Source organism: Microcebus murinus, chromosome 2 (assembly GCF_040939455.1).
Source record: "Microcebus murinus isolate Inina chromosome 2, M.murinus_Inina_mat1.0, whole genome shotgun sequence".
Taxonomy (NCBI): Eukaryota; Metazoa; Chordata; class Mammalia; order Primates; family Cheirogaleidae; genus Microcebus; species Microcebus murinus.
In genome coordinates, this window is record NC_134105.1 from 97,637,282 (window position 1) to 97,653,002 (window position 15,721).

A 15,721-nucleotide genomic window follows, 5' to 3' on the forward strand; every position below is an offset into this window, starting at 1 on the left:
TATATGCCCGAAACAAAATGAATATATGTATTTTGTCTTCCTCTACCCACTCTACTGTCACATACAGCTTTTGAAAATATTGATTAATAGTTGCGCTATTCTGTGTGTTTGGGCACATGTTTGATTTGCAAAACGTAGGGAGGGGGGGAACCAATGCAGGTTTTATGACTATTAAATAATTTTACAAGACTAAAATTATAAAAGTGATGATAAAGATAAAGCTTATACAACCTTATTAAATAGGTGAAAAATCTCCAGCAAGTGTTACTGAATTCGTTTTCATAAATGGGCAAGTCAAGGCAAAATAGACATAAAGAAGTCAAGTATAAAAAAGTCAGACTTGTGCTGCCCTCAGTGTGACTTAATTCAGGTTATTCACCTTTGAGAATCTAAGATTAAATTGACGCTGCTGTTCTCCTACAATGGCTTAGATCCTTGCCAGAATGGAGGTTCCTGTGTGGATGGAGTGAATACTTTCTCCTGCCTCTGCCTTGCGGGCTTCACTGGGGATAAGTGCCAGACAGACATGAATGAGTGTCTGAGTGAACCCTGTAAGAATGGAGGGACCTGCTCTGACTATGTCAACAGTTATACTTGTAAGTGCCAGGCGGGATTTGATGGAGTCCACTGTGAGAACAACATCGACGAGTGCACTGAGAGGTAAGCAACCAATGCAGCAGTGTCTTGTGAGAAAAAGGGAGAAAGGGGAGGAAACTTCAGAGCACAGTGCTAGGATTGTGGGGCAGGGATGAGGCATCTACTTGGGCCCCATTCCACAATCATCTCCTATTGCCCAGTTCCTGATTCCTGATAGACACAGTTATTATAGTTAGAAGGTCGAAAGTCAGAGGTTGAAAAGCTTAGTGGAGTGGATCATTATTCATTTCTTGCTTAGGGAACAGAAAGAGCTACAATTAATTCTATTCTGTTTTTCCCTTGGTCTCTTGTTTATTTCAGTTGACAGTGGATCTAAAAATTCCTATTTCTCTGTAAATTTGTTACTACTTTTTAAGTAATTTTGGGGAGATTTTTTCATTTTTTTCTATTATAATATTATTATGAAATATGTTTGTTCTATTTCTCTTTCATAAAGAAATCTAGAGTGAAAAGCTATTTAGGATTTTTCATATAAATTAAATTGACTTAGGGATAAAATGAAATATGATACATGAGAAAACATAAAAGGAGTGGGTAAAACCTGGAAAACTTCATTTTCCCTAGGAATGTTAGTAAATTCAGCCTTTTAAATACTCCCAAGCCTTTTGGTTATAGAAAGGTTGGCACTCAGGGCTTCTGGCACCCAGTTTAGCTTGGAAAAAAGTAAAATTTACTGGATATAGGAATTTGGAATACTCAAGGGTATTTGCCTCTGTAACACCTTAGATTCCAAAATTCTTGCCTTCCAAATAGCGGATCCGAGGAACCAGATGCATAGCTAATGTGGTTCTCCCTATTTGTTCCTCAGCTCCTGTTTCAATGGTGGCACGTGTGTGGATGGGATTAATTCCTTCTCTTGCTTGTGCCCTGTGGGTTTCACGGGTCCCTTCTGCCTCCATGAGATCAATGAATGTAACTCTCATCCGTGCCTGAACGAGGGAACGTGTGTTGATGGCCTGGGCACTTACCACTGCACCTGCCCCTTGGGCTACACTGGGAAAAACTGTCAGGTAATTAACGTCCTTCCCATCCATTCAGTTCCCCAAGAGCAGCTGAGTATTACACCTATTCACTTTCTAGGCAGAATAAGCCCTTTCTAAAAGAGAAAATTACAGATCTCAGGAGTGTCCCTGAGATAAATCTGGGTAACTTCTTAATAACTGGTAGATTGTAAAATGGTGAAACTGGCAATATGATTTGGATTAACACATGTAAGATTGTTATTAGAGGCTAACCAAGAATTGCAGAAAAAGACATGTAGGAAGTAAGCACATATTTATAGATGTCTTTTGCATAGAAAACACTGAAAGAGGGAAAACAAAAAATTTTAAAGGGCAGATGCAATATCTAAGGGGATAATAATAATAATTATCACATCCTATAATGTTGTAACATTCTTGAAAGCAAACTATGTACATATATATTTTAAATTCAAATACTTAAATATACATTTTCATAGAATCTTAGGATGGAAGGAGCCCTCCTAGGCAACTACTCTAACCTTTCATTTCATGAAGAAGTAACTAAGACTCAAAGTAACTTTTCCAAGGTTGTATGCTAAACAGAATTGTGTTTAATTTTATGCTATCTCACCTCTTTAACAATGATAGAATAATGGAACTCCAAAGAACATAGGAAAAAATGGCAAAATTTAACTTGACTTACAGGGTATACTTCAATAAGGCTTTGGCTGTGTTGGACGTGCAGTCCCCCAGGTCCTCATATGACATGGCTTATTGCTTATTCTGTGGATCATGAGGGCATTCTTCGTTGGGTTCCTGCTCATTCTCAGAGTGTAGATTGGATGTGCTGGTGAAGCACTCTTTCCTTCTTCCAACAGATAGTCTCTACAGAGACTGTGGCCTTCCTCTCTCCAGGAAGCCAAGCCACTCCATGTGAATAAAGAAGATGATAGGTGCTAGTCCTCTTGCATTCTTTGCCTCACATTTTTCATAAGGCTAATTGTCTCCCCTTTGAAATAAGCTCTTTGACAGTTTTAGGTTTATTAACAGGCTCTAAGTCCTTTAGCCCATATTTACCACAGACAGATTTGATAAAGACCCATGTGGATTTTTCACACCGAATTAACAGGAAGTGTGAACCTATGTGACAGCTTTAACTCTCTTTCTAGGCCTACAGGGTGCCTATTTTTAGAGGTGCAATTATGTCTAGAGCATTAGGAATAATTCAGTGTATTGGGTTCCCTTGAATTCTTAAACTTTTGTGATAAGAACTTTTTAAATAGCGGAGCTAAGGGGACTTAGATTTAGATAACATACTTATGTTCGACATCATTTTGTTATAATGGTGAGAAAAAAAATTGATTCCTGACTGGGGCCACTATCTGTGTGGAATTTGCATGTTCTCCTTGTGTTTGTGTGGGTTTTCCCCAGGTACAGTTTGCTCCCACATCCCAGAGATGTGCACATTAGGTGAACCGGTGTGTCTGCATGGTCCTGGTTGAGTGAGTGTAGGTGTGAATATACTCTGTGATGAGGTGGGTTTCCACCTTAGCCTGAGCTGCTGGAGCTGCCAGAGAGGCTCTGACCACTCTGAACCCTGAACTGGAATAAGCAAGTTGGAAAATGAATGAATGAATGTACAAATTATTATAAAATAAAAATTCGTAAAGTTTACGATAATCATACAAACGCATGGCAATAAATAATGCGGTATGAAAGTGCTCAGTGAGCCTACCATATTTGTTACTGGTTTTGAACTGCATGGTGATAGGAGGTGCTCCTTAGAATTTTCACTTTGCAAATGTTTCTTTCTTAAATTAACCTACCACCACTATGACTGCTATCACTCACTGATTCACCAGAAATTAGATAAATAATTCTCTTCTTTGTTTTTATTAATTTTTCATAAATGTATGTATAGCTCACATTTATTTCAATATTTAATATTAGAAGGGTTTGGGTCTTTATTTTGAAGTTTGGTGATGTTTTTGTGACCAGAAGTATGCTGTAGGAACTTAAGTCTCATTTATATCAATTAGCCTATGGTAAAATTGATTTCATTGTACATTTTGGAAACAGTGACTTTGCTTACAGTTGTAGTTTCCAAGAATCTATTAATGATATTAAGTATGAACTTACTATATATAAAAATGATTAGGTGTACCTTGGAACACTTGATCTAGTTTAAGGCTTGGGTAAGGGCTTTTTTTTTTTTGATAATTAATTAGTGTTCTTTCCTTTGATTTCTTGTAACACAATGAAACTTGTTTTCTTCATTTCTAGTATTTGGATTTTGATGTATGTGTACCTCTGCCTCTGTTTCAGACCCTGGTAAACCTCTGTAGCAGGTCTCCATGTAAAAACAAAGGGACTTGTGTTCAGGAAAAAGCAGAGTCTCGGTGCCTGTGTCCATCTGGATGGGCGGGTGCTTACTGTGATGTGCCCAGTGTCTCCTGTGAGGTGGCAGCCTCCCGCAGAGGTGAGCCCTGCCCTCTTCATGTAGGGCAAGCGTTGTTATGTGAGATGAGAGTGGACAGGCAAGGCTCTGGAGAAAGGGCCCAAGACAGAAGGTAGAGTAGAGGAACATGCTTAAAGATTCCAAAAAAAGATATATTTGAAATGAAACTATGACATATTCCACTTTCAGGGCTTATTTATTTTCAATACAATGTGCTGCTGAGGGCTGTGAAGAACTAGACAAGAATAAAGTTTGATGTGTGTCAGCTGGATTAAGATTTGCTCACTCATTGGTTGGTCTGAACTGGGAGGGTGTTGTGTGCTCTTCTGTGATCGTTCTTCCTCACTGCATTTCCCAGGTGTGCCTGTTGACCGCTTGTGCCAGCACTCAGGTGTGTGTATCAGTGCTGGCAACATGCACCACTGCCAATGCCCCCTGGGCTACACCGGGAGCTACTGCGAGGAGCAGCTCAATGAGTGCACATCCAACCCCTGCCAGCACGGGGCCACCTGCAGTGACTTCATTGGTGGATACAGATGTGAGGTGAGGACACTGAGCGGGCAGAGGTCAGAGACCTCCCAGGAGATCGTGCAACTGTTAATAAGCATTAGGATATTGAATTTAACAGCTTGTGTCTTATGTTTGCAATTTATAGATTTTTACCAGTCACCATCATAGTGTTTACTGTTTCTTTCAGCCTCCCTATGCAGTAAGTTAGCATGGCCCTGGTAAGATATTATTTACAGAAGTCAAGAACCATCCTACCTCCTCAGACTTCCAGGATTCAGAGCCCAAGTCACCACCAGACCTATACGGCACAGCAGTTGCTGGCACTTCCCTGAATAGCAGCTGATATAGGAGAAGCTGCTTTGAGGAGTGTCCCTTTGGCCCATGTCACCTATGTGTGCAGTCACTGATCAGTCAACTAATAATTCTCTCAAAACAAAAAATGTTGCTCAGCCTGTTCCCCATAGCACCATGCTAGGTGTTACATGTGTATATTTGAGGATGTAGGTGTCTTTAAAGGACATGTCATTAGTCTTCTTAATGTGTGGGCTGATAATTGTTAGAGCAAGATATTAACAAAACACCAGAGTCTTAATTTGATACCAGTTCAGACCATCAAGCAGAACTGAAAAAAGCTTTGCCTTCTCTACTGTTATATAAATGAGCCAAAGATACCTTCTGTGTTTTGACCCCTAGGTTGTTTATTTCTTCACAGCAGGATGGGGCCCATTAAATCAGAAGCCTACCAGCACCAAACCCAAAGCTTAATACATATGATTGCTTTTAAAATAGCCCAAAAAAGCAGATTTTTAGCCACTTAGAGTGTGCCTGCTTGCATATCCTGCAAAACTATAGCCAACATCTGTTAGCCATAGGATAAGTTAGGCTAAGATAAATCCTGGGGCCATAAAGACTCTAGGCTGATGCTGCCCATCGGAGCTCTCTGACCTTGCACCCTGCCGTGGGGCTGCTGAGGGATATCACTAGACTCAAGACTCGGACATCACTAGACTCGAGACTCATAAGCACCCTCTGACCCCCCTCCTCTCCTAGAGTTTGCTTGCTCTCTTCCCCTCAACCCTGCCTCTTCTGCAAGGCCCCATGCTGTGAGGGAGATCCCCCACATGCAAATCTGTCGAAGTGTTGCCTAAATAAAGCCACCTCACAGTTATATCTTTTTTCTTGATCAGCCCTGAGATCCTTCCAACCACTATACCTACCACAGCCAGCCAGCATCCCATCTCTGTCTGTCCCCATCCCCTGTCTCAGTCAGTTTCTCACACATATATGCAGTATCCCAAACCTGGAGATCAGTAAGTACTATGTCTTTACTACCATCCACATGTACGGGCTGGCTGAGTCATGGGGTCCTCATCACATACAAAGGAATTTATATTTTAAAGATGGAGAAACCTGTACACAGGAGGAATGAAAGTTGGGATCATAGCTGAAATATTTGAGAGAATATTCAGTCCCTGCCTTCCTTTACAAGTGGCCTTTTCAGTTGGAAGAGGACTGGGCAAATGCCACCAAGCTGCAGGTTGTCCCACATGGGATGATTAGCAGAGAGTGATGATTCCAGAGAAGCATGAAAGCTTAAATGGGGAGGAGGGAAAGGGTCACAGTAATGTTCCAGATCTCACTTGCTGTCATGGTCTGTTTCCAATAATGGTCCAATATTTCTTGTCCTTTTTGCTTCCTCCTGGCAGTGTGTCCCAGGGTATCAGGGTGTCAACTGTGAGTATGAAGTGGATGAGTGTCAGAATCAGCCTTGCCAGAATGGAGGCACCTGTATCGACCTTGTGAACCATTTCAAGTGCTCCTGCCCACCAGGCACTCGGGGTATGAAATCGGCCTCATCCATCCTCCACCCAGACCATTTTCTAAGTTATAAATCCATTCTTAGTATTGAATGGATTTTGAAAAATTAAAGACAGTAAAACTAGCTTCATTCCAAGCATATAGTCTGCATCCTGGTCATTCAGGCCATTTTATCCTTTCATCTCTTGGTAGCTCTGATGCTCTGGTTTATGTTCTCAGTTTTATCCAGGTGTTGGACATCTTATGCCCATGAAACACAGAATGTGGAACTAATATAAGGTTATTATAAAATTAGGCTGATCATCAAGATCAGGGAAAGCAAATAATGGTCTCTTAAATAAATAATTCACATTTACCTGCTTTTGTATTTTTCTAAATTAGCCAGATCCTGCCTCCATAAAGTGGGAGAATGGGAGACTGATGGTCTAAGGCTGTACCTTAGTAATTGCAGTGAAGCCTAATGAGATGCAACCCAAGACTGTGGATGGTAGGGCATTGCCTCTGCCTCCCCACCATCTTTTCGAAAGAGCTTTGAGTAGTGTTCATTGGAAGAAATCTGGTTATTAAGAAAACTGGATTAAAAATAAAAGGTCTTCATGAAAAAAATCACCATAAAGAAAATAAAAATATAAAAAATAATCTATTGGGAATCTTTGCATTTTGCATCGTAGATTGTTAATTTCCATAAAATATGAAGACTAAAAACAACATAATGGACAAAAAAAGGACAGAAAGGGACAGAGAAACCCCAGGAAAAGGAAAACCAAATGATTCTTATATGAGAATATATTCATCCACATGGAGAAGAAGCCAATACCTTGACACGTTACACTTCAGCAATACTGCTTAAAATTATAAATGCACATACCATCCAATCCAGCTATTCCATTTCTGAGAATTTATATTCTACCAATACATTTAATATGTATGCAAGACAACCCAAATGTCTATTATGAGGGCACTGGTTAAGTAAAATATGGCATGCCTGTTAAAGGGAATTGTGCAGCTATAAAACAGATTGAGGACGTTCTGTATCTTAATATAGAAATATCTCCAATTAAGTAAAAAAAATCAAGTGAAAAAGAATATCTAAAGATCTATCATCAGAGTAAAAAGTAGGGGAAATAAAAATATCTTTGTATTTGGCTTCTATATATATGAAGAAATCCAGAAGGATATATATTTTAAAAACTCTACAAAGATACTTAAGAAACTAAAAGTGGCAGTTACCTATCTGTGGGACAGGGAGAATTTGTTGTTGAGAGAGGGATGAGAATGAGAAGGAATCTTTTTACTGTATGCTTTTTCTATGTGTGTGTGTATATGTTTTTGGCCCATGTGTATATATGCGTATATATGTATATGTGTATATATTACCTTATTACCTGTACACAAACTAAATCAAAAACAGGAAAGTAAAAACAAAAAAATAAAAACAAAACCAGTGTGTGCTCCTATTCTCACAGAATATTTGATACTTAGGGACTGCTTATAAAATGAGCATAAATGTCTATCTTCCCATCAGAATGGAATCACCAGTAATAAACAGACCTGTCAAGTAAGAATGAATTCCAACCTCAGCCTAAGGCAAGAAGGGCATAACTGTTACAGTTTAGCCCTTGACCTATGCAATTGGAGGGGTAAGCAGGCCAAGATCCAAAGCTCAGGAGTCTAAAGGCAAAAACACATATTTTGGTAATTCTCACAATGAGGTTATGGGACTTCAGAGTTTCCTGTAATGTTCACTAAAGGTCAGAGAGGTTGAGCCAGGATAAAAAAAATATTGTTCTACATATCTAAACAAGCACACATGGTATAATAATCCAAGGAATTCTAAGAAAGATAAACTCAAAGAGATCTACACTTATGTACATCATAAACTGTCAAAAGATAAAGAAAGAATCTTGAAAGCATTGAGAGAGGCAACTTATCATATATGAGAAGGGAGTCTCAATGAGATTAGCAGCTGATTTCTCATTAAAAACCATGGACAACAAAAAGCAGAGGGGTAGCATATTCAAAGTGATCAAAGAAAAAAGACTGTCAATAATAGCAAAACTATTATTCTAAGACATCCTTAACAAATGGTTAGAGACGACAGAAATTTTGTTGTCTTCTGAAATGATCCATTCTATGACTGGACATATATAATTAATGAAAAGTTCATGGCATAGCAGAGATTTTAGAGTTCCGTGAATATCCATGTACTCTGCCACATTTCCCAGCCTCCCTTGAGAGTCAGGTGGAGACCATTTAATACTTCTGGCCAATATACTGTGAGTTATAGTGATGTGCATTGTTTCCAGATTGAGCTAGTAAAAACTCGCTGCACAACCCTTCAAGTGTTTCTTTTCCCCTGCTGTGGAGGCCTTGGAGGCCCAGTGTTTCAAATCACATATCCAGAACATAGAGAAAGGTAGCCCAACACATATTTGACTTTGAGTGACAAAATCACTGTTGTGTTAGCCTTAAGATTTGAGGTTGAATTAACTACCACAAGAATAATAGCTTGTCCTAACCAGTGCAAACTAATAATGAATTAGAATTGACTTCTCTTTCAACCATTGATTCCTCAAATACAGAACAACTCTCTTCTCACATTACAAACCTTCCAATATTTAAAGGCTGTTTCTCCTTAGTTTTCTCTTCCTCTTTAACCTCATTCCTCAATAACTAGCATACTAGTGGGATACTTTTCTATTTAAATTTAGCCAAACTGATCTCGAGGAAGGTAAATTATCAAAATTCACTGATTCATAGGTCTAAGACCGTATAAATACTTCTCTGACATTCTATTGTCTTTGACACTGAGGAGAACAAACTGCCCCCACCATTGTGGGTGTCCTTTTACACTTTTTCCACAGCCTGCTCAGAACAGGCACCATCACTTGATTCACTTGATTTTTTTTTACTTAATTGGAGATATTTCTATATTAAGATACAGAACGTCCTCAATCTGTTTTATAGCTGCACAATTCCCTTTAACAGGCATGCCATATTTTACTTAACCAGTGCCCTCATAATAGACATTTGGGTTGTCTTGCATACATATTAAATGTATTGGTAGAATATAAATTCTCAGAAATGGAATAGCTGGATTGGATGATATGTGCATTTATAATTTTAAGCAGTATTGCTGAAGTGTAACGTGTCAAGGTATTGGCTTCTTCTCCATGTGGATGAATATATTCTCATATAAGAATCATTTGGTTTTCCTTTTCCTGGGGTTTCTCTGTCCCTTTCTGTCCTTTTTTTGTCCATTATGTTGTTTTTAGTCTTCATATTTTATGGAAATTAACAATCTACGATGCAAAATGCAAAGATTCCCAATAGATTATTTTTTATATTTTTATTTTCTTTATGGTGATTTTTTTCATGAAGACCTTTTATTTTTAATCCAGTCAAATGTATCAGTTTTTTACAGCCTATGGATTTTGATTCATAGTTAGCAATATCTTATACACTCTAAGATTATAAAGAAATTCTCCCATATTTTCTTCAAGTACTAGAATCCTGGAGCACTTTTTCCATATAGGTACTGATTTATCCCTACACAATTTACTGAGTATCTGATCTTTTATACAATGATTTGAGATGACACTTTTATCAAATTCCAATTTTCATGTATATTTGGGTGTTTTTCTGAACTTTCTTTGTTCTGTTCTATTAATTTACCAGTAACAATCTGTTTTAATTATTAAGGATCTTCTTCTTCATGGTTTTCCTGGTTATGATTATAGTTTATTTTTTCATTTAATTTGTCTATTAAAAATTTTTTATTGAGGTCTCATTAATAAATTAGTATAGAGAAAATTGACATATGGTGAAGAGTCTTCCTAACCAAATCATAGTATATTTTTCCATTTATTCAAGTCTCCTTTTGTGGCAGGACATTTTTAAAGTTGTCTTCTTGTAGATATCACGCATTTGTTAAGATTATTCCTAGGTACTTTATTTTTTTAACCACTTCAGTACTGCGCTCAGCGGCTGCGAAACCTTGCCCACAACTTGCACTCACCATGGTCTGCACGACAGTTTGTGCTGTGCATTGACAACGAATCCGTTTTTGCTCCTCTGTGATGAGGAAAGCTTTAAAGCACTGAAAGCTTGTTTCACTTTACAGGCAGCTTTACTTGTAATGTAAATCAAAATAGGTAACATGTACATATATGTTTTTATTATGTTAGTTTTAAATGTTCACAATTTTATTTTGATAAATGAAAAGTTAGAAAAGTCATATGGCTGTCGGCTAAAGTGGACGCTCAGTTCATCTGTGGCTATCGACTGTAGTCGACGCTCAGCTGTGCGCATTCATCTGTGGCTGTCAATAATAGTCGATGCTCGTACCAAAGTGGTTAATTACTATTGAAAATGGGGCATTAACTTACATTTCTTTCTTTTAAAGCCTTACTTTTGTTAATGTATACTACAAGTGCAAGTGACAGGAATATAGAACTGTTTTGCTTTTGTAACTCTTTGAATTAATCATAGAGTAATTTCTAGAATAGTCATTGATTTCTTCTGTTTCTGTCTAAAAGCAGTTTATAGATATTCATACTAGATGGCTTATTTACATCTATAGTATATTAAAGTTCTGTTTAAAATGGAATCACCTTTGAACTCTCAGCAGCATATTTGCTCACTCTCTTTCTTTTTTAAATAAAAGGCATTAGATGGCCAGGCTCAGTGGCTCATGCCTATAATCCTAGCACTTTGGGAGGCCAAGGCAGGAGGATTGCTTTATCCTAGGAGTCAAAACCAGCCTGGCGATAACAAGACCCCTGTGTCTACAAAAAATAAAGAATTTAAAAAAAAATAGCCAGGTGTGGTGTCACGCACCTGTAGTCCCAGCCATTTGGAAGGCTGAGGGAGGAGGATCACTTAAACCCAGGAGTCTGAGGTTGCAGTGAGCTGTGATGACACCACTGCACACCAGCGTGGGCAGCAAAGCAAGACCCTGTTGCCAAAAAAAAGCAAAAAACAAATGCATTAGAACACTTATACTATCTTATAAAATAAAGTCAATGATTATAAAACTTAAAAATATATATCATTCAAAATTCAGTTCTACTTCTTACCAATATTCATATATATATATAGATATAGATATATAAAATCTATATACAGTTATGTGTCACTTAACAATGGGGATACATTCTAAGAAATGTGTCATTAGGCAATTTGTAATTATGTAAGCATCATAGAGTACATTAACACAAACCTAGATAGTATAGCTTACTGCATACCTAGGCTATATGGTAGCCTATTGTTCCTAGGCTACAAAGCTGTATAGCATATTACTGTACTGAATATAATAGGCAATTGCAGCACAATGGTATTTATGTATCTAAATATATTTAAGAAGAGGCACACTAGAAAATGTAAAAGGTCCAATAAAAATGCAGTATGAAAGATAAAAAATGGTACACCTGTATAGGGTACTTACCATGAAGGGAGTTTTCAGGACTGGAGGTTGCTCTGGGTGAGTCAGTGAATGAGTGGTGAGTGAATGTGAAGGCCTAGGACATCACTGTATTCTACTGTAGACTTTATAAACACTGTACACTTAGACTACAATAAATTTATGCATAAAGTAATTGAGCTACAACATTACAATGCATATGATGTTATTAGGCAATAGGAATTTTTTAGCTTTATAGTAATCTTATTAGGACCACTACAGGATATGCGGTCTGTCGTTGACCAAAACATCGTTATATGGTGTGTGATTGTATTTACTAAGTTATGTTCTTTTTTGAACTGTTTTTATATTTTGAATTAATGAAAAATTACTGAGTCTCTCTTGAGCTCTAGCTTCCTAGTCTTTTTGATAGGACAAATAATAGTATTAATACCTACACCATAGGGCACTACTTCAGTGAATTGTGTGGGAGAGTACATGTGGATCCCTAAATATCGTGGTCTTTCCTTGGCTCATACTGCTCACCAGAGGATGACAGCTGCCATGGATGGGGGATTTGCTTTGTTCTACATGACCTGTAGACCTGTTACACTTCAGTTTGAGGAGTGTAGTCTGATTAATTGTGAAAGTGCCAATAAAGGTGGTTTTCCCTTTCTGGGAAGCAGCTTTCAAAGGATTTTCATAATTTTGTATCTCTCCTCCTTTCCCCAGGCCTACTTTGTGAAGAGAACATTGACGACTGTGCTGGGGGCCCCCATTGCCTTAATGGTGGTCAGTGTGTGGATAGGATTGGTGGCTACAGTTGTCACTGCCTGCCTGGCTTTGCTGGGGAGCGGTGTGAAGGGGATATCAACGAGTGCCTCTCTAGCCCCTGCAGCTCTGAGGGCAGCCTGGACTGCATACAGCTCACCAATGACTACCTGTGTGTCTGTCGCAGCACCTTCACTGGTGAGAGCCTCCACAGCCTCCTGGCCACTCTGCTTTGGAGGAGCATTTTAGTGAGCAGTGCCAGTCCTATGACTTGTCCCAGACCCAAGTGAAGCTTTTCCTATATAGAAAAAACAAGACCAGCTTAATTAAGGGCCTAGTTTTTTTCCTAAGTCTATGTTCCATGGACATTGTAATCAATCTTTACCTTTATTTTTTTTCTGAGAGACTCTTTGTTATGCATTGATTAATCACGTTATAGCAGGAATATTAAAAAATTGTATGTTGGGAATAGTGGAGCAAAATAACATTTATTTATTGTGGTAAAATACACAAAACCTAAAATTTACCATCTTAACCATTTTTAAGTGTATAGTTCAGTGGCATTTAGTGCATTGACATTGTTTTTCTGCCATCACCACTACCCATCCACAGAATTCCTCTCATCTGAGCAAAATAACATTTTGTCTTAGGAACCTTACATCTAACTCTGGTTTCCTCACCCTGCATCCTTTGACATATAATGACTTGAGTTACTGGGTAGTTCCTGCCATTAGGATCTTTCTACCCCTGGAACCCAGAGAAACTTAGGACCTGTTAGGATACTCAAATGGAACAGGTCCAAATTGGGGTATGTTTAACCAAAAATCAGTTAATGAGGTATGAATAAGAAAGCTACAGTAGTCACAATGTGTCCTGCCCAGCTAAGGCTTGCCCATGCTCCTAGTCTTTGTTTCTTTTCATCATAGGACATAAGGATGACCAAGCCCTGCCTTGGGATAGAGGGTTTATCACAGACACTTATTAGTCACTTCTGGAGAAGAGCAGCATGGTGACTTTTAGGGACTAATACAGTTTCTTGTATCTAGATGTGGTGAGATCATAAGATAGATTTGAAATCTGTCTTGTATTTTCTGGGGTTTGTAGCTGTGTTTTTTTTTAATTTTTTTTTTTAAATTCAGCATATTACGGGTATACAAATGTTTAGGTTACATATATTGCCTTTGTCCCACCTGAGTCAGAGCTTCAAGCGTGTCCATCCCCTAGATAGTGCACACTGCACCCATTAGGTGTGAATATATCCATCCTCTCCTGTCTCCTCCCACCTGTCTGACACCCAATGAATGTCACTAATACATGTGTACTTAAGTGTTGGTCAGTTAAGTCAGTTAATACCAATTTGATGGTGTAGCTGTATTTTTTATACAGAGGGTGTGCTCAAGTTCTTTGGGAGTCAGATAATAGGCTGATGTAGTCTCTTAATAATTTGACAGACTGAACCCTGCTACATCTTGAACCCATCTTTAGCCTTTATTCCTTCCAATTTTTAAGATATGCTACCTTTGATAATCTTGGAATTTTATAAAGAATGGGGTGGGGGGTGGATTTTTGCAATATGAAAGCTGCCTGGATGCATTAATATCAAAAGAGAAATATTCCATTATGAACATCATACCTACTGAGGCAATGTGGGACAGAAAGAGTATGGATAATCTATCTACAGCAATTTATTAACTATTTCCTTCAACTTACAAAAGCTAAAGTGACTTCAATACGGTGAGGTGTGATTTATCCCCCTCCCTTTTTTTGGATGGGATTTGATTAACATTTTGCATCCATCCTGCTGTGTGAGTTGGTTTGGAGATGTTTGCCACATGAACATATTATGTAGGCATAACAGAGGAGGGGACTGGTCTGAGTCAGGAATGGACAATTTTGTTGAGACCCAGTGAGTGTTTTCTTGTCTACTCAGATTCCCGTAGGCTTAGAACCTGAACTTCACACCCTTTGGTCCATGAGTGGCAGGTTCCCACCCAGCAGGGTTTTGTTCAGAAGCTTGTCATTACTACTTCTGCCTTTTAAAGCCCCTTTTTATCTTCTGAGGCCGTCACTGTGAAACCTTCGTGGATGTGTGTCCCCAGATGCCTTGCCTGAATGGAGGAACTTGTGCTGTGGCCAGTAACATGCCTGATGGTTTCATTTGTCGCTGTCCCCCGGTAAGTGCCCTGTTGCAGTTTTAAGTGGCCTTCTCTCTTCCATACAATCTGTGACAAAACTGAAATTAAACCTGGTTTTATCAAACTCTGTGATGGGCAGGTTTCTTGACTTTAAGCTCTTTCAGAAGAAAATGCTTGAGTTTTCCATTAAGAGCTGTTTAGACACTCTTAAGAAACAATGAGCTTCCTAATCTGTGACTGTCAACCTTTCACCAAGGGAAAACCACAGGAAGTGGTGAAATGTCCCCTCAAAAATAGGGCTGATATCTCTGGCTTCTTGGTCCCATGCTGGAGGGCAGTCTTACTGCCCAGGTTGGACCAGAGTTGGTGGAAATGCCACCTGTTTACATTCTTTAGCAAGACCATTTGGGAGCAAGTTGCCTCTTAGTAGAAAGCAGCTTAATTTTAGCTGTTTGCTATAAACTTTTTTGCAACTGCCAGTGGCAGAAACCTTAAAACAAAGATCGCTGTGTGGGGTAGATACCAAAAGGAAACCTATCTAGTAACCTTGGCTTGGGCTGAACAGGAAGTACAAAAATGAAGTGAGATATGGATTTTCTAGAAGCCCAAAACTCTCAATATGACTTTTTTCCCCAAATATATTATATGAGTGATCTAATGATTGGAGAAGATACACACACAAACACACATACACACACACACGCACATACATACATATATATAGAGAGAGAGAGAAAGAGAGAGTGTGTCACCTGATCACCTGACTTTTATCCCACCATGACCTTTAGACTTAACTTCTAGAAGTGAGCTCTTCAAGTGAGAGAACTCTACATTCATCCCATGGAACCTTCAGCCCTGACCTATGGGTTGGCTTGAAGAGTTCTTTCCTTGAACTTGGTCCAGGAGGGTCCGTGGAAGGATCTTAGCCAAGTGCCCCTAGTCTTTATCTCCCTAGTGGTTAGAACAGAGGGGATTGGGAGGGAAAATGGTATATACCCTCAAGAGTCTG

General features: G+C 38.8%; 1 protein-coding gene across 1 annotated transcript in view; it reads left to right on the top strand.

The window, feature by feature from the left end:
- The window catches only part of LOC105869800 (notch receptor 2), a 158,612-nt gene that overhangs the window by 128,147 nt on the left and 14,744 nt on the right, over positions 1-15,721 (top strand). The window contains exons 18-24 of the mRNA XM_012761892.2: positions 432-660; positions 1,466-1,667; positions 3,945-4,098; positions 4,436-4,620; positions 6,294-6,426; positions 12,539-12,775; positions 14,639-14,751. Coding sequence (XP_012617346.1) covers positions 432-660; positions 1,466-1,667; positions 3,945-4,098; positions 4,436-4,620; positions 6,294-6,426; positions 12,539-12,775; positions 14,639-14,751 — 1,253 coding nt within the window. The remainder of the gene's footprint in view (positions 1-431; positions 661-1,465; positions 1,668-3,944; positions 4,099-4,435; positions 4,621-6,293; positions 6,427-12,538; positions 12,776-14,638; positions 14,752-15,721) is intronic.